Source organism: Cydia fagiglandana, chromosome 7 (assembly GCF_963556715.1).
Source record: "Cydia fagiglandana chromosome 7, ilCydFagi1.1, whole genome shotgun sequence".
Lineage (NCBI taxonomy): Eukaryota > Metazoa > Arthropoda > Insecta > Lepidoptera > Tortricidae > Cydia > Cydia fagiglandana.
This window is the reverse complement of record NC_085938.1, coordinates 12,668,459-12,688,533: the sequence shown is the minus strand read 5'-3', so window position 1 is coordinate 12,688,533 and position 20,075 is coordinate 12,668,459. Positions and strand designations below refer to the sequence as shown.

General features: G+C 38.3%; 1 protein-coding gene across 1 annotated transcript in view; it reads left to right on the top strand.

Moving 5' to 3' along the window:
- LOC134665919 (bifunctional heparan sulfate N-deacetylase/N-sulfotransferase) overlaps positions 1-20,075 on the top strand; it is a 153,572-nt gene that overhangs the window by 75,073 nt on the left and 58,424 nt on the right. The window contains exons 2-3 of the mRNA XM_063522977.1: positions 11,058-11,643; positions 17,416-17,607. Coding sequence (XP_063379047.1) covers positions 11,444-11,643; positions 17,416-17,607 — 392 coding nt within the window. The 5' untranslated portion in view covers positions 11,058-11,443. The remainder of the gene's footprint in view (positions 1-11,057; positions 11,644-17,415; positions 17,608-20,075) is intronic.

Genomic DNA, 20,075 nt, shown 5'->3' with positions numbered 1-20,075 from the left:
AAGGTCAGGAAAACACATAGTAAATCTATTGTATTTACTGTATTGACACTTATTGTTACCTACCTTTCCATTATTAAATGGACAGGTACTTAACAAAAAGTGTCGGCTAGATGACGATAGCTGGGGAAATAGCTTTCGCTGATAAATTGTTGCGACCGGCGGAAACAAACTCAATGTCAGTAAAAGCCAATGGACACTCCGGATCTAAGGGAGAAATTACTCGAAAAATTGCTTCGGATGAGATCCCTGTGGTAGCGTTATTGAAAAAAGGTGGCTTGATGGATATTCGAACTTTACACATTGAAAACGCTGAAATGCAGACGCGTTCCGGTGTTTCGTCTCTGACAAAAAAAGATTGACTCGATTTGTACTTGTCCGTTCCGCAATAAACTCGACGCGGGAGATTTTTAACTAGATATTTATCTTTTCGGCGTGACTCTAATCGTTCTAATTTCATCTATCTAAATTGGTACTCAGAATGTTTAAATGGTTAATTAATGAATTATGTAAATGTCTTAATGGACCGTGCCTTTTCTATTTCGCATAATAATGGTCGTTGTGATGTGATGGTAGGAATTGTCCATTTTCTTAATTGTGTAACTTTTATTGTTTTACGTTAAATTTTACTGCAGTGGCGTGTATAGAAAATTTACTCTGCAATTTCTGCTTAGGTTTTCGTTACAGTGTGGTAATTATACGTAGCTTCAGCAATGCTTGTCGCTTGTTTTCCTACGCACAAAATGACCACTACAAGCACGCTGCCACCTGCTACTAATATAAATATAACCAATTATTACTACCACCCCGGTTACCATTTATAAAGACGCCAAATAAAAATTTTCGCTCCTTAAGTTTGAATAATAACAGTTGTTTTAAACGGAGCTATCATTCTGAACAAAAATTTAATTACCTTCTTCAACCTGCGGGGCTTTTGAACGAGGACCATTGTGCTTCAAATAAAACGTCGCGCGCAATGCTGACGACCGTCACGAGAGAGCTCACTGTGATAGATGATATTCGAGAACAATTAATCTTGGCCAAAATATGCGGACGATTTGCGAGCGAGTGGCCGGGCCTAATGGTCGGGAGGATTATCACGCGGCCGCGGCCCGGCTCTGCGGGCCCCGCCGTCATTAGCGAAAAATACCGTTCTCCGCCGCGCACCTACTACAAAACGAGCCCCTTTCTAACTTGCTCGCTGATATTAACTTGAAAGTTGATTTTCCAGAAAAAGACGCGGTCCTATGCACATATCTTTAAAAGATCCTCAAAGAAGCAATAATGTGGTGGCACACACCCCATATATCATGCGGAGGGTTTCATAAAGGCGGGCGGCGCGCCGCTGCAAGCGCTCGGACACTGAAGGCGTTGTTATGCGACGGCGCTGTCCTCGGATAATGTCTTGCATAAATTTACTCTAATCGTGTAAAGCCAGTGCCACTCGCATAATTTAATAGAAGCAGGCGATGCACTTTGTCAAAACGCCGCTGTGATTACACTTTGTTTGAAAAGAAAATTCATTTTCAATAATATATTCCCATGCAGCTGATAGCTGATCGTTGCACAATATTCGAGACATTGTTCATTGGCTCATATTGTGCGCTAATTAGAATTACCTGTTTGCTGCATCTGCCTTTGTACTAACACGTTATATTGCTCGTGAGAGTGGGCAACGGTGCTTTGATTTTGCCCGTGTTTGACTGCAATTTCGGTGGTAATTGCAGTGGTACCCGAAATGAAATTCACAGACATTGTACAGTAAGGGGTTTGATTTCTATGCCACTTCGTAAGTTCGTAAGTCACAGTGTCTATAATTTGAGATTCTTAGTGGGATTCATACCCGTGTCTTATATTTACCCCACCTGACCCTATTGGTTGTCACTGTGACAAGTTACAGAAACCAAAATCTATGTACAATCAGGCGTGGCTGACTCCGCGATTTCGTCGCTTTGCTACAGGTAGCTAAAAGTCCATCCGTTCGACCCCAATTTTGGGGTTTGCCATAAGCCGCGCGTGGCGCTGTCGCCACCTAGCGGCCATATCTGTGCTGATCGTGACAGACGCGTTTTGTTAGAGGGTGAGTCTTCTGTACCTAGTACTATTGTTTATTCTGTGGTACAATCTACCTTATAAAACGCTTGAGTGCGCATGGTGCATGCGGGTAAGAATAATGAAGTATAATTATCAGTTAGTTAGTTCTTCTGCAATAAAAGATACTTACAATCACGAGGTCCCCGCGAAAGAAGGACACGGCTAGCAGCAAGCGGCAAGCACGCGGTAAGCCAGCGCCCGATGCAAATTAGTGGAATCACAATTAGAGCTCGATTGTAGTTCGCCCTGCAGCCAGCATTTAGCAAATGAAACAACCAGGTAAGATATTCAGCAAATAAATTATAAAGCGGCGTGCCTTGTTTTATTCTGAACAGTTTCTGCGTATAAATAAATTCAACTTCGCTTCCGAAAACACGAGCGTAATGTGCATTTTGTAAGTGCATGTTGTCTATTAAAGTGGAGAGACGTCCAACAAGGAAATAACACGTATGTATTCTGTGCTTAGGGCGGACATGGAGCACTATTTGTATGGCAAACAAAATGTCGTCGGAATGTCGTCGGGGTTGACAGATGATGTTTTGGGGCAATTAATCTTGACCAAATATGCGGGAGCCGCGGTCTTCGCTCGTACCTAATGACGCTACTGCGCTCCCCGCCTCGATCCCCGGCCACCGGCCCCGCAATACTACATCCCTTTGTCTTAATAACATTATAAAACAATTACACTTACAAATTGTTATCTTGCATAATGCGTGAGAATATAGCTACTTAATGGTAATGAATATTAATTCAATATTTGATCAATAATTATTAATGAGCCAACGGTGACAAACATCTGGTATCAGTAACTGACGATTCTTGGTAAAAATATAACACTATTATAAATATGAATTAACGTTATATTTTATTATTACTAGCAAGGCAGAACCTTTAAAAAGTGATAAAACTAGTCGTCATAGTTCCAAACATCGAAGCTATTACTTTTCCAAGTATTAACATTTTGTCTAATTAACCCAAAACCACGGCACAAGATATAATTAAGGTAGTCCCACCATCTGGCTCTAGGAAGTCACTTTATATACATGCTAGCAAAGTTGATGCAAACAGTTTGTAGGTATTGCGACTGGTATAATAAGCTAAGTTCTAGTTCTTAAATATGTACCAGTTTCCAAAACTGTCTCGTTCGAGTTTCAATTCAACGTATGCATTATTGGTTCCATGAATTTTATAACATATGTATAAATAATGATTCAGTACAGAACGCAAAATTAAGAGTGTGTTAGCATTACCTTCTCAATTGACAGAAAAGATCTATAGAATACCATATCCCTACCTATATACCTGTATACCTATGTATAATTTGATATCACTGTGTCTCACGGGCAAACAAATTGAATTAATATAAATTTGGTTTGAGACCAAGAGGCCAATTCAAATGTATATTATAACGTCAAAATCATATCTAAATGATGTCAGTCTCGCGTAACAGTAGTACTAAATTTAAACTAAAATATAATATAGCTTTACTACGAAGTGCTACGCCGTAACCCACCGTAGCATGTTTACATCTTGAATGTAGTGAAAATTGTAAGGATAGGAAAAAAATGTTTAGATCCGTTTAATATTATAATATTTAATGAAAAAAAAACAAATTATAAATAGGTACATGATCTGTAACACCATATTGTAACATCCCCATACTGTATCAATGCAAATAAATAATTTCTGATTCTGATTCTGATTCTGCATGAATTAAGTAAAAATAGTTACATGTTATAAATATATATAGCTATGTTTAGCTAATTAGGACTTATTTTATATAAGGGATTTATATACAAACGAATCAATGAAACGATCCCCAGGCTAAGATCAAAACATTGTATAGGTTGGTTACTATGACAGAAAGCAAGATTCTAACATGTACTCGTAAGTGAACTTTCGTTGTGACAATATTACACACTATTTGGCCAATATCAGCTAGGTATCAAAATACTAATGTACTCCTTAACAACCGGCGGCGGCGCTACACCCAATACTATACCGGGTGTGGCCTGTAATAGGAGCAAAAAATTAAACTGTAGGCTGTACTCCTCATCTTTCCAACATTTGTTCAGCGACTTTTAAAAATAACTTGTGGTTTGATTTTTAATACACTTTAAAATTTATTCTAAGACGCAATGTATTGCGAATTTTGTTATGTTTAAGGCGTGACAAGCAACGTCAATCACAATGATATGGCGTGGCGATGGCGTCCATTGAAGATAATATTTATTTTGTATGAAAAATAGGGAGTATAAACAGTTAAACACTTCATTATTTTTAAAAGTTGTTGAACAAAAGTGTCACCGTTTGAGGAGAACAATCTATGTTTTAATTATTTGCTCGTGCTACAGGCCACACCCGGTATACCTACAGACCATGACTCACCAAGGAATTTGCTATACCTAACCATTGAAAACCGATTGTAAATTGTAGTAAAATCTAAAAAAACGCATTGCTGTAAACTTTCGCGCGTGTTTCACAGCACCGTTTTTACATACTGTGTATTTATAGGCGCGTTGTTTGTGCGCTGGTCGTTGCTTTTTGAATTTGATTGGCGTGTATGACGTGTGACAACTGTTATAGGACAGAAGTGGTTCAGACTTTAGAAATACCTATTACTATTTTAAGTCGTAAATAAATTTACCTTGTATTTTATGAAAAACTATTACTATATTGTGTAAAAAGTGTAAATACTTACCTACATTGTTAATTTAAGGCTGTGCTTTTTAACATATAGGTATTCTAATGTGACAATATGTGTTTATTTGTAAAATTTGAGTTCAAACCTATTCTTTAAATTTTACCATTCACAAAACTTCACATATGATTTCCAATTTAAATCAGACTTAATCTCGAGCAATATTTTTTTACTAACAAATTGATCGCAACAGAACTTTAATAAAATACCAAATAGATGCACATACGTATTTTAGAACTGGCCATATGGCGCGCAACATATCAGGCCTTGATCACATGCATATGTGCACGTACACGCACACTAGACGAGTTAACGAACGCGATCTGGTCCCGTACAAATCATCACAAAGCTCTTTCCGCATACGTAAATTAGATCGGTAACTCGGGTGTATGTACACGGCTTTAGAGGCGTGATCCGCACATTATTGGAGTTTGATGTTAACGGGGCATTATTATGCGGGTTTCCGAACCGGGCGAGGCGAGGTGTGGAGAACGAGCAAAGTTATATTAAGTTGGCCCTTCCTTGTCACCTCCAAGAAAGCGTTGTCTTTCCAACCAAATAATACCGATATCTTTCGAACTAAACTCTTTATAGTTGTGTCACCGTGATGTATTGAAGTTTACCGTGGACTTTGTAATCGAATCGCGCTGAAAATTTAAACTTCCGTCAAGTTGTAAACTCGTTAGCCCAAAAGCAAACAGTATATTATATTTCTATTTACGATTTTGGGCCGAATAATTTGTCACAGCTCAAAACTTCCTGACAAACAAAACAAATGGCATTGTTATACCGTTTTTTATGATTTAATTAGTCCTTTCCAGCTTAATCAAAACATTTTTTAGCGAGTTGAATTGTAAAATATGCAGATTTTGGCGCTAACTTTAATATTGCGCTCTAAATTTACACGGTTAGGTATTAGCCCCTGCTAGTTTACATTCCTTTCGCCAAACATTCATGTAATAAATAACCATAAAACGCGGGCAGTGTTTTGGAATTGCGAGTACCAGGTACCTAAGCATACGGAAAATGAAAAATTTAATATATGGTTTAGTGAGAAACGTGAGTTATTTTCTCATTAGAACCGCTTCTATACGTTCCCAGAGGTTAATTCTAAAAGCCACCTGGGACAACATAATATTACTTTCAACCTTGACTCGCAAGTTCATTAATATTTTGAGTAATAATAGCTTTTGGGTGACTACACAACACCTACGCATTTAGTTTTATTGTGTCTAGCCTATTGCCGTGCCTAAACTATGTGTTAATGGCTTTTCCTATTCATTTTTCTGTAATACACGAGGGGATTTTTAACGTTTCATCGAAACATTATTTCCGCCTTTAATATCGTAGCTACTTAGCATGTAAGCTTTGTTGTCATATTATATTACACAAACATTTGACATTTATGGAACATTCAACTTAAACATTTCAAGTTATATTTAGGTATTTGAATATTTACTAAATATACTACATTATACACTAGAGTCTGTGCGGAAAGAGAAGAGTCGTAGAATGTATTGGTTTCCATATATTGCACGACTCTTCTCTTTCCGCACAGACTCTGACGTAGTTCTAGTTAACAAAAACCGAATAAAAGCTATTAAGATCCCTTTAAAAAATGGTAAAGTAAATGAAGATGCAAACCTTCCTAACTCTTTTATATCGTGTGTTGAAAAGTGGGATCGATTCCACGGGTGCCATCTTTCCTTCGCGGGCGCCGTACGGTCACCTAGTAGTTCATTCTTAGAAGATAAATTATTTCTTAAAAAACTTTTCGCATTCCGCTGGTAATCAATTTTATGGAACTGTAAGGAATTTGTTCGCATCACGGCAAAAGTTTTTATAGTTATATCAGCGTGATAAGTAGTTGTTGGAGTGCATTTTTATCTCGAGCTTTGTTCCTGTTCGCTTTGCCGTTTAGATAGAGTTATTTATCCTTGGCATAGAGGAACTGAATTGTTTTTACTGGGTCACTACGGAATAATCCTCATGACTTGTGCACACCTGGGATTGAGCAAACTAAGAGTACACGCATTTAGGACCAAATGAAGGTACTAAAACGATTTCCAGCGTGCTGGGAATTAATTCTTCGAAAAAATCTCATTTGATTGGCCTCATCTATCCAATACGTAGTTTTAAAATGAGAACGAAACTTTGTATGTATGGGAAAGTGAAATTCGGTCGAGCTTGCTGCTGACTCTTAATGGGAACATTCAATAGTGTGCACAAACAGACAAACAAACAACCTCTCACCGTAAACGTATATACCTACCGTCTCCGTTCAAACGAAATAAAAACTGATTAGCGACATCCAATATTTTTACTTTTCCGGTTAGCTATCATAAATTACTTCGCGATACCTGACGTCGTCAATTAAATGTTTTAAAGCCCTCGCAAGTTAATTGCTCCTATAAAGGGGACCCTTGTAATTTCGATCAGTCCATCTAGGCGTACGTCAATCACGGCCCCTAGCACCTTCAATTTATCCATTGGGTATCGGAATGAAATTGAACATAACACCTTTTCACGTGATTGATGCAGCGAAAAATATTTTTAAGGCAGTGTACTTTTGAGCGTCTAAGGCCCACTTGCACCATCCCACAAACCCGGGGTTAACAGGTTAAACCTGGAGTTATCATGGTTACCAGTCCAATTTGACACTGGTTTGACGGTTTAACCGCTTAACCCTGGGTTAGTGGGATGGTGAAAGTGGGCCTAAGAGTAATACATCTACACTAACCCGTAGTTAAGCGGTTAAACCGTTAAACCAGTATCGAATTGTACTGGTAACCATGGTAACTCCAGGTTTAACCGGTTAACCCCGGGTTAGTGGCAAGGCTTTAATTTGCGTTGTGAGAATGTTAAACCGAAATTTTATGTTACCACTTTTATACATGCAATTGAATACACGAGCGGATGAAAAAACTGTAAAACTGTGAGTGTAAATATCAATCCATCAGCGTGGAGCGCAAACGGACCCGATTTGAATTACTAAGACGCTACAGGGGATTCTTAAGCATGGGTCACTTTCAATTTCATCCGGACGAGCAGATGAAAGCCAATCCCAAATCGTAAGCAATTCACGGAATCGTAAAAACGCGTCTAGAGGGCCGGCAGTTGGAATTAACCTTTCCAACAGTCCCGTAGATTAGTGGCCCAGTTACGGCTGCGGCCGGGCCATCCACTAGTTAATATTCAAAGGGTCGTACCATCTCGGATTCCAAGCGCGTTTCCTTCTTACCATCGCACTACCTTAGCGCCAACGACTTTGCCATACTTTTACTAGTCAAAAATACATGACCAATACGTCAAATTGTTTACATTTGAATTTTTGTTGTGCATAAACGCGTTTTTCAACCGATTCAGTAGGTACGTCTGAAGAACTTGAAAAAAATAATGTTCGTCAATAGTAGATATTTTTACCCTTCGACAAGCTACCTATTTAATAACTTGAAAAATTTCATCAATATATATTGGGGTTTCTTATGTCCTAACGAAATGATGCTTTCTCTTGTCCTCAACCTTTTATGTTCATTCCTTAATTACAATCATGTGGTGAAACACAGATCGGAAACAAAAAGGTTTTCACAGTTGCCCGAATTTGGTTTCGCATTCATCACTTAACTTTTTAATCAAATTTAATTCTGAAATTTGAGGATCTCTCCTCTAATTTCACGGCTGAATGGATTTGTTTTGGGGTTGCAAAGAAGTGTTTCAATGTAAACCCTTCAATTCAATTCAAATAACGCAAAGGTCGGATTTATACAAGCGGACGGCTGGAGTGTTCACGGATCGCCGATCTCCAAGATCGCATATAACAAATTGATATTAATAAAATCATACCTAAATTACAGGACGGGTGTAATAAAAATAACAGCTATACGTACAGTAAAATAAAAAGGCACTTTCAATTTAACGACAGACTATAACGATAAATTCTTAGCTTACTTTTTCCGCTAAAGAATTCTTTTGTACCTATCATATACGATAAGGTTAATAGAGGTCTTATACTTTAATGACTTTACCGTCATTTACTTCTTAAATAAGCTTAATATTGCACTTAGTTGCACAAATCGATATAAACTGTCGTTCTTTCTTGCAAATCGTCGGGATTCTATCTTTAAAGTTTACAACCAGCGTAAGTAACCAATTGAATATTCATGCACGAGAATAGTGCTTCGAGTCTACTCGTTTAGGGACAGTGTGGATTGATTCGGATTTAGAAATAGATGTCTATTATTAGATATCTTTTCGACATCACCACGATACGATAACGATATGTTTAAGATCTAACCTGTTCTGATCTGTTTAAGATTCTGGAGATACTCTTGAACGATTTCCACAGGATATGACTTAGAGATCCAATTCACATCTAATAGATATCTTACTCTATCTAACGTAAAAGTGACATTGGTAGCCCGAATTGTGCTGCAAAAGAGAACTAGTTGATATCTAAACTATAACGTATCTAGAATGGATCTAGTACGTGTCGTCTCTTGTGAATATCTTGAAGTTCGAGTACGGCAGAGTGTGGATTGACATCGACAAGCATCGCTGTGTAAACTTCGACGGAACAATAAAAAATGCTGCGAATGAAAAGCGATGTACTAATAACCAGTAAATTATATTAATGGGTATCGGAAGATATCAGCATATTGCGATGTCGCAGTCAAAAGTGTGAACTGGTCAAAAGAACTTTTAACCGACAAAAACAGGCAAAACTGCTTTTGACTGAGCATGTTGGTTAAAAGTAGTTTTACCTGAAAATCATTGGTTAATAGTAATTGTGACTGTTACTATCAGTCAAAAGTACTCGCAGAGATAGGTAGGTTAGGATTTTTTTTTTGCTACGCCCAAAAAACGAAACTGCTGCCAGAAATAGGTATGATTTTTAGGTAAAACTACTTTTGACCAACATGCTCAGTCAAAAGCAGTTTTGCCTGTTTTTATCGGTTACAAGTTCTTTTGACCAGTTCACACTTTTGACTGCAACAGCGATACTGGCCATTGTGTCCGATTGCGAATACGTTTTTTTACAGCCGTTATCGTTTAACGGCCTATTAAAATTCGCGCAACGCGTTACCTACATGTTGACCTTTGTGACGATTTTTAAATATTGATTCAATTAACGTAGGTGGAGTCGTTATGAGGTTATGAGGGCAGGCCCATAAAGGATACGTGAGTTTTACCTCAGTTGGCGCCGTCGTGCTGTACACATGCAACGCCACTTATTCCGGTCCTTAACCACCCTGAAGTTTGTTCTTCTGGCATATGTTCCGCAATAGTAGCGGGTTCATAAAGCACGGTACATTTTTCTGCATGTATTATACACAATTATTAAATATTACGTCAGCAATATAAATATAAGTAGGTACAGGAAATTCCAAAAGAGGTATATAGGATGACTTCGTATAATTAAAGTTAATTGGATTGACAGAGTACAAAATAAGTATTTTACTTATAATAAGTAACCTAAAAAAGATGAGTTGTGCGGTCAAGTAAGCACAATCACAGAATCATAATGTCTTGATTATGCGTATTCAAAAATTAGTCTTTCATTTTTCTTACATTTATCTTAATGTCATGAAGTCAATAGCTTAACATGGTATTTCTTCCGCAAAAACTTTTATTTTCTCTTCTGACTCTTAAAATATTAAACTTTGTGTAACTGCAGCTTTATATTAGTATATTTTGATGTAGTAATTTTGTAACTGAAATTAATAAAGTATAAAGGTAATAATAAAGTATTATATAAATATTTCAAAGAAAACGTGTGTTTTGTTTATCGCAATGAAATCTTACCCTCTATTCTTTATTTCTATCGAATTAGGCCAAATTGTTTTCCTATTTATATAAAACGACGTCTCGTAAAACTGCCCATAAAATAATGTTTTGTCCATAAAACTTTCTGAACGGAACGGGTTTGCATTAGCAATAAGTGAGTTGGCTTTAGCCGTTTACGATGATTGTTATTGATTGCTGATCGTCCTCTACTTTTACAACTGACATTTTATATCGCTGACAGCACATTTAATGAAATTGAGCCTCTTTCCTAATAGAGCTCCGATATAAATGAATTCTACACTTACCAATATTATTGGAATTCATAATCAAATTAATTCGGCCCTCATGACGCTGTTGCGTTTATACAGATTTGATGTCAAAACTCCAAATAGAAATAAATGACAACTTGTGTATGTTATACAGATGAAGATTAGAGTACCTTTTTTTAACTTAACTAACGTTAAATTTTTCGTTGTTGCAGGCAAAACAAATGAGCGCGTTCAATAGCGCCGGCCGATCGCCAGGACGGATGCCGTAGCTCGCCCAGTGGAGCACGCCGTCGCCGTGATGAGCACAACCCGCCATAATGCGCCGGCGGCCATTTTAAAACGGAGACTGCGCTGGTCACCACGACATGGCCGTTTATCGCGGCGCACGCACACTCCAACTACCCGCGCAACCGCGCTCTGCTTCACTGTCACAACGCTATGAAATGTGGAAACACGGGAAGTGGCGACAAAAAGCGTCACCACCAAGGACAAACCCAGCCGTTCGGGTTCCAAGATAGATAGTTGGGGACATTTTTACAGTGTAGTAGAGGCCTAAGTGTTACTGTTCTGTGTACATATAGTGTGTGTAGGTTTAAGCATGGGTGGTGAGAGTAGAGGAGCGCGCGCGCCGTTGCTGGAGTGCGGCGAATACGCGCACGCGCACAAAAGCTCGGCGCCGCGTTGTTGCTTTTGGTTGGCCAGCCACGTCAACGTGAGGAAATGTGTCGCCGGCGTCATGCTGCTATCCGTCCTCACAATATTCTTCTATACTTATTATGTGACGGCTCCGTTAACAAGGTAATTTTCATTTATATTAACATAAAACTTCAATTTGCTAAAACATTAAGCATTTGGACATGCAGGGAGTTTTTTTTAACAAACCAATGTTGACACCACTAGCTACCGCGCCAAAAATTCCAAACGTTGTTGATTCGGTTGCCGCGCGAGGTTGCGTTCTGATGCACTCCAATCACTTCATTGCAACGCAGTCCACTGCGTTGGTGGACTGTCAAATTCCACCCGTTTTTTGCAATGACAACTCACACATTCTCGAGATACAATCAAGTTTCGACGCGTTGTACTTGTGGGGTAAAACCGTTCAATTCGTTCGAGGGTAAACATTCGATTAGGCATTGAACAGTACAACCCCATAAATACTTACATACTTATTTAAAAAAAGCTGAGCATTACTACTCTCTAATCGTGATAGCAAAATATGGGCAATTTTATATAAAAGCGGGGGTGTTCGTTACCGATAGTTTTTGCAACTCTGGATAACTTACGAATACCTATGGTTTTATTGAAGTCTAAGTGGCAACGATGCCTGAATTCGTATTAATATTTGATCGTTGCGAAGAGCAAAACGTGATAGAGCTTTGATCGGATCGATAGTGAAATTCAGTTACAGCATGATGTAGGTCATTAAATTTACAGGCAATTGGAACACTCGAGGCCATTTTGCTACTGAAGCGGAATTTTTCACTCAAAGCTTCTTTATGAACAAAAGAAGAAAGGTTGATACCTAGTAGGTAATATTTCAATGCACTTTATTTTATTTTTTTCGTTTCCGTGTAATACAGATTACGAACTAACACTCATTTAAAATTAAAAAAATACGAAATACCTATGCGTTTCGTCCCCAACGGTTAATATAAAATACGAAAGCCTCCTGAATAATGACGGAAAAGCCGACTGAACATAATTAATTACTCTAGTTTAAATTATGCGTCATTCGCACAGAATTCAATTTACTTTCGTGGCTTTATCGAATCAATGTGGAATTATACCGGTCAGTACGCCTCGTCTACCAAGGGATTAGCGTTTATTTTGTACCGTTCTGTTAATAAATAAACGGTAATCGGCCAATAAGTCGAGTTAAAAACACATACAAGTTGATATATTTATGCAAAGAATGGGGATATTTTTTTGATCTTGTTTCTGGTCGTACATAGTGCGGTACTTCGTTAATTAATAATATTTAAACGTCGCCCAGTGCCCTCACATTGTCGATATAGGGAGTTAGTCGCGAAAGCGGACACGGTCCCCCTGTGCGATTTCCGACTACTTTCCTCATTTTATTTCTGTCAAAAGATTTATTTTTAATTAGTACATATGTTATATAAAATGGCTCGAGTAAATAAGTATTTAAAATATTATGAAGCAAAATTAGTCTTTGAGAAAAATTTTCTTCGAGTTTTAGAATTAGTTTGTGTTTCTGTCCGCGACTTTGCCTGCGTAGAATTAGTATTTCTGTATAAAACATCCATAGCAAATTTAACCACCACCATTATAATCATCTCATTTTCGACAAATATGTACCATAAAAACTACCCTCTGTAAGGGGAGGGCCCCGAGACTCAAACTATCTCCATACCAAGTGTTATTTAAATCTGTTCGTCGGTCGGCACATTAAACTCATAACACTCTTTTTGAGTAGAGGGTCAACGGATACTTATGTAAATAATAGCTTGTAAAATCACATACACTTATTATTATATTATATGTATAATACAAAAGTGTATAACACATTCATTAAAAACCTATTACCTATCAGCAACACGCGATACGTAAGACGCATTCGCGAATAATCACGTTATACACATTGTCGTTAATGAGTAATAACTTTCACATGTTCACGGTATTGAAATGGAAAGTCCCAACCCAAGACGCGGTAAATACATTCCCGCGGTATCGTTGCTAACACCTGCTGAATTCCGACATGCAACCGGCACCCGACTCGATTCGACGCTGCACTTATCGCTCTAAAGCATCCATGAAAACACATGATCGTGGGAAATAACTGAAGGAAAATATTCTCTAACAGCAAACGAAATACAACGTTATTTGTTGCGAGATTGTATACCTTTTCTTGAAGTTTTCAACCTTCGCACTCTTCGCAGCCACCTGCATGTCAGATGTGGTAAAATGTTCTCGTTTTCGTAAAGTTTCTTCTCTTTATTTCTTATCTCCTATTGTGTTAGTCGGAACTCACGATGAAAACGTACAGAAAACTCCCATTTTACGAGTCCCAGTGGCGGGACTTCCATACAAGCCCAAAAGCCGGGCTTGCCCTAAGGCAACTAATTGCCTAATTACCGAAATTACGTAGTGATAAGATCAATAAAGATTATTTTGAAAATCGCGCGCCAAACGAACCCGTATTATTAAATTCAAGCCACAGCGGCCTCGAACCGCGGCACGAGCGTGTTGCAAAATTATGCCGCGGCGTGGCGCCTCGTCCGCGCGAACTAAATCAGGCGGAGGATGTTCTAGCTATCCTGCTCGAACTCGCACTCGTTGACTTGCAACCGTGCTTGCTTTTTCGTCCCGCTCTGGGCACTATCAGCCTACAAACCGTCAAAGAACGATGTAACTATTTGTTGGTATGTATAGCAATTTTATAAGACGATTTATGCTTGGATTTTGTGTGAAGTTAGCTGCATAAGTTCGCACAGCGCGCGTTCGCGTTTACTTCAAGTGTATTATTATTTAGTTGAGCCGAGTCAGTGGTCGAGTCGAATCGAAAGTAACGAAAGTTTGTTTAAGTGAATTTGATTAAATAGTGAATGTGAATTTGTTCATTGTTGTGGCGCTTAGTTTAATAAGTGTTAACAATGGATCAAGAAGTGGTTCCTTGTGACGGTTTGAAATGCGTCCACGTTTTAGTCAACCAAAACAAGGTAAAGTCTTTGACCTTTGTCGAAAAACGGGACCTAATTTCCGCGGCAAAACCAACACCCGACTTGTGTATTTCTCAGTCAAGTCAGTCGCGTAAGAGAAATTTCTGTAGGGCCGTCTACAAAACTCATTGGATTGTTGGTTGTTCCCATACAAATAAGATGTATTGCTGGTGTTGCATATTTTTTTCGAACGATATTAACGTTTGGAATACTTCTGGCTATAACGATTTAAATAATTTATCTGGAGCAATAAAGAGGCACATGAATTCCGGTAAACATATGTGTGCAGTGATTTCTTTTAGCAATTTTGGGAAACAAAGGATTGAGGCCTCTTTGTCGCGACAATTATCAGAAGAAATATCAAAACATAACATGCGTATTGACAACAATCGTAGTGTTTTTCAGAGGTTAGTCGATATTGTGTGCCATTTAGCACAGCAAGAACTTCCTTTTAGAGGACACGATGAGTCAAACACTTCATTAAATAGGGTCAATTTTTTGGAACTTGTATCGTTGCTATCAAAATATGACGGCGTTCTAGAAAAACATGTTCAAAGCGACAAACCAAGCTCGAGCTATTTGTCTAACAAAATACAAAATGACATTATTCATTCCGTAGCAGACGTGCGCTATGATTAGCTCGCCTCGTCACGCTAGCAGATGCATTTGACCCCGAAGAGTGAAGATTGGACAGTTATTACGAAAACATATCTTTCGGCTTGCCCTACTCCAAAACCCTAGGCACGCTACTGACGAGTCCTTTCCGCCTGGCGGGTAACAAGGTACGGACGTGTGAAACCAGAGTCTTTTGAAACAAACGCTTTACTGTCGTCAGTTCAAAGTACTTTTGTTTTGAAAACGATAACGATTGTTATGCATAAAATTGGCAGTTAATACAGGAAATTGCTCCGGGGAAGAATTAAAGGCGTTCAACTTTGTGCCAGGCGTCCTTGTCGCCCTTTGTTTGGCAGCTTTTCACAGCTATTAGGACGACGAGCCGAATATTACCAAGTAATTTATAGCGTGATTTTGTGTAATTAGGATGGTAGGAAGAAATTTTATTTTATCGGCTTTAAATTGCCCTCCGAGATGAGGGGCAGGGGCGGCAAGTTTTGCCGAGACTGTGGAATTTATAGCAAAACTTGTGTTCTGACTAATTAATGGAAGCAGCTTCGCTAAGACGCAGTAAGAATTGTTTTATCACCAACCCTACCGCCTAACTGCTCTCTCGCTTGTTTGAACTCTTCCCGTTCGTAGAGAACTACACTTGCGTGTTCTATTTTTTCACTTCCAAACCTTCCAATTGTTCTTATTCTTTATCGTTTGCAATTATTCTTATTTACTCCAGACTTTATTACTCATAACTTTAATATAGATACGCAAAGACTCGAAAAGAAAAACCTAATTAGGTTCATTGTGTGAGCTAGTTAATCAGAGCAAACCCGGCTTTATGTTTCTTTTCAGGTCGTCGTTAAAGTTTCCTCCCGGTTGATTCAGACGAGCCTTTCATTAAAGCAAAGAGGCCGCAAGTCTCGGCCACGGCAGGCCTCCGCCACGCCGCACCGCCTCTCAGGATAAATATTTCCACAAATTCCGCCTTTATTTATTTTACGCTATTCAGATAAACCTTAATGGCGCTTTGATGTGGCTCAAACTTGAAACATAGCTTTGGCAGTCTTTGATTGATTTTCGCATAAATTTTGAAAGTGAAACTGTTTGATGGGTAATTTGCTACATTTTTTTCCAATAATAATTCAACTCCGGTTCTGCATCGAGTTTCACAAGTTAAACACTTTATTTACGAGTCAGGATTGGGATTATGCCGGAATCCCTTTCAATTGTAACTCGTAAATAACTATTTGCTCCAACAAGTCCCCTAATTTGTAATTGCAGTCAATTGCCAACTGGTTTCTACTCAAAGTCAAATAAACACATCAACCGTCCTCATTTTAAAGTCAGTGACCAAGCGTGTTTAAAGTTTTGCTCTACTAATTTCACTCCGCATAATTTTGCTGACATATTTAAAGTGATAGGTTTAATATGCAGTCGGGTTGCAATGGCCTTATTAACTGTATTGACGCCTGATCAATTTCGCTTTGCCCTCTCATTGAAAGCGCATTCATGCAAAGCCGCGCGCAGTCGCAATGTTCATACCGATCTGCTGTATTACGCATGGTTAATAATATCGAAGATCATTTAACCCTTAAAAGCGCAAAAAATAGCCATTATAAAGGGTTAATAGGTATACCGTTATTAAGGCGCCTATTATAGAGGTAGACGGTTATTTTTCAAGCCAGGAAATGTTGGCATGATGGGAATTGTTAAGCAAGTTTACGGTACGAAGATTGTTCATGGATGTCAAAATTCGGAAAAGTAACTGAAAGGCAGATTACTTATTAATGATATTATTATAAATCAGATCCCCGCTATAAATTGTAAGATAATTTAAATCCTAGATTATTAATGATAATGAAGATTGGGTGCTTACTCATTTTGATGTTGACAACTTGACATTAAAGACTGATGTTTAGTTTATTGTGCTACGTTTGGCTTTGGTTTTTATTGCACAGGTATTTATTAACGAATATTCATTCAAAATGAGACAAAATTTGTTATGAGAGTCAAGAGAGGCACTCAGAAACCAAGTAACTCGGTGGAGTCGGTGGTAATTTTTTACAGCTGCATCGTCACCCAAAGAAGGAAGTTTAACATTATCCTAGAGCCTGTGCGGAAAGAGAAGAGTCGTAGAATGTATGGGCTGCCTTACATTCTTCTATTACGACTCTTCTCTTTCCGTACAGACTATACGTTTTACTGATGAATTCCTTTTAAATAGCTAAGGTATGATAATTTTGGCAATATAACTACTAATTTTTATATTTTTTAACAGCCTTGTCTGGCGTGACCGCATACCGCGGCCGCTGTCCCAGTGCTCGCTGCTGGCGTCGCAGCAACAAGCGGCGCGCGACCACCGCTCGGACGCTCGCCTGCGCATCGACGCCAAAGTGCTGGTCATCGTGGAGTCGGCCTACTCGCGGCTCGGACGCGACATCGCCGAGCTACTTGTCGCCAACCGCATTCGGTAAGTCGTATAAAGTATAGTACAATGCCTCTCGACATGCAGTCTTGAGCTGCTGCATGAAATATGCAAAGACGAGGTGTCCTGTAACCAAACGACTTAATGATATCAACTAATCATACATTGCTTTGCTTTGGCGGCGACCGCCGGACGATTAACATATCCAGCATATCGTGAGCATGCCTCCTAGATAGTTAGATGACATATTCGACTAAATCTTTCTATTACCTCAGTCAGGTCGAGTAGGTGAAGTCAGCTGCAGAGATAGCTATTCAGTTATCTCTGCAGCTGGCTCTACTTTGACTGTTAAAACTATGTTAGTAAAATAGTACATTACTACAGAGGCCGGGACAAAAGGGGTTGCCGGCCGAAGACATATAGACGGCCGAGCGAAGCGAGGCCGGATAGGTCTGAGCGCGGGCAACCCCATTTCCCGCCGAGGTATGTATAGTGCTTTTCTCAAACATGCAATGAAATAAATAAAATAAAAAATCCACGAAACCCAAGTTTTATTTATAGAAAAAACTAAAAGTAAACTACACCCAAAATATAACCAACACGTACCTATATCATTATCACGCGTATGTTTTACACGAGGCGTGTATTTTTACTACCCGTATATTTTCATGTATCTTTGATTTTTTCGCCTTGTATCCGTCTTAGTCTCGTTTTCGTCACATAAGTTTACATAGTCTTTCATATTGATATCATGTTTCACATACATCGTTGCTTTATGCATGGAGTAAATAAGTATAATTTCCACAGTGTTGACGAATTTGTAGTTACATTCATTTAAAATATGCCACAAAACTGTTTCTAATAAACTGTAAGCCATTTTTATTAGTTTATCAATTACAATAAGCAACCATATACATACTTCGTCTTTGACTTGGCGGCAGAGGCAGCAAGTTATTTAAAATCAATTCTGCTTACGCTGCCAATTCCAACACCTACGATTACAATTAATTTCATTATTTCGTCGGAACTCATATTAAAGTAAAAAAATCAACAACGCACCATAAATCCAATAAAACAGAATGAAAATTTTTCAACTTTACCTCCATAACAATTAAAAAAAAATAACTACGCGTGTTTGAGTAGACCTTTTTACCGCTAACGTTTAGATGAAATATTTTAAATGTTTTTATTTGTGTAGTTAAATTTATAATTTAAAATTATAAAATTTGGTTAATAATGTATTATTTATTAAGTTCATGTTGATTTTATACAAATAAAACTGCAAATGATAGCAAACATTGTTTTTTGTTTTTTTTTTATAGGCGTAGTGGCAGTGTCATTAGGAACCATAAAGCCAATACTGCCTCTAGTTTTTTTTTATGGATGAATGCCACGATGCTGTGTCACAAATATCTGTGAAATGAAAATTAAAAAAGAGGACTTTGCCGGCCTAGGCCTGCAAGATTTGTATGAAATTCCATTAAATACATTTTGTCCTAGCCGCACCTGAAACGTCATACTTCGCAGCCTATTATAAGGAACATAACATCAATATTTCATTGCATGTTTGAGAAAAACATATTTTTTTGACTATCAGGCCAATTCGAACGTGAACTGACATCAAACCGTTATTAGAATGGTATTGGGATCATATCAGTTACCTGTCAGTCTCGCAGGCGTCTCGCTCGCACTAGTACTAATGACAGATATAACTGATATGATTCCAATATCATTCTAATATCGGTTTGATGTCAGTTCACGTTGGAATGGGCCTGTTTCTTACTTGACGGTTTCGTGTTTGTCGTATTGACAATAAACATTCTTATAATTATTCTTCAGTACCTATTTCATGATGTCCGTTTTATCCACAGTCTGCTATTGTTGTCTACTTGTCTAGTACTTAATGTCTATACAGAAGTTTGAGGACTCGGAAAAAAGTTTGGTGCCCTTTAGCTTTTCACAGCGAGAGTAGTAATACAGTCGACGTCAAAGATATGTTTACACTTTTGCACTTTACTCCTTTGTAATAAGGCGAAAAGTGTAAACATATCTTTGACGTCGAGTGTAAGTCACGCGCCCTCAATATATTCCCATGTGTCCTGTAGATACTTTGTCATAGAACTTATAAACAGTTGTTTACTTATTTGTTTGTCGCTTTTGCCGCAATTTAAGCGTTAAACAACAATTGAAGTTCTGTAGCAGAACGATGTTTATCATGTTTCTCCTTGTTTCTCACACGTGAGGAAGAAATAACTATCATCATCATGACAATATTGACTATCAAGAAATGAAAATCAGGTCACCGGAAAGTAACAATAAACTGAGAACATATGCGATGACACTGGTTCATCAACATATAGGTACGTTTCCTGAGTGTTAGTAAACTCAAGAAAATATTTGGGTCAGATAGTCTTGGTATCTCGAGCCATCGCATCTCACATTCATGACTTGAGTTAATTCATAGCTTGGTATGACCATATTTAGTACGACGTCATGCCGTGATGCTGCATCAC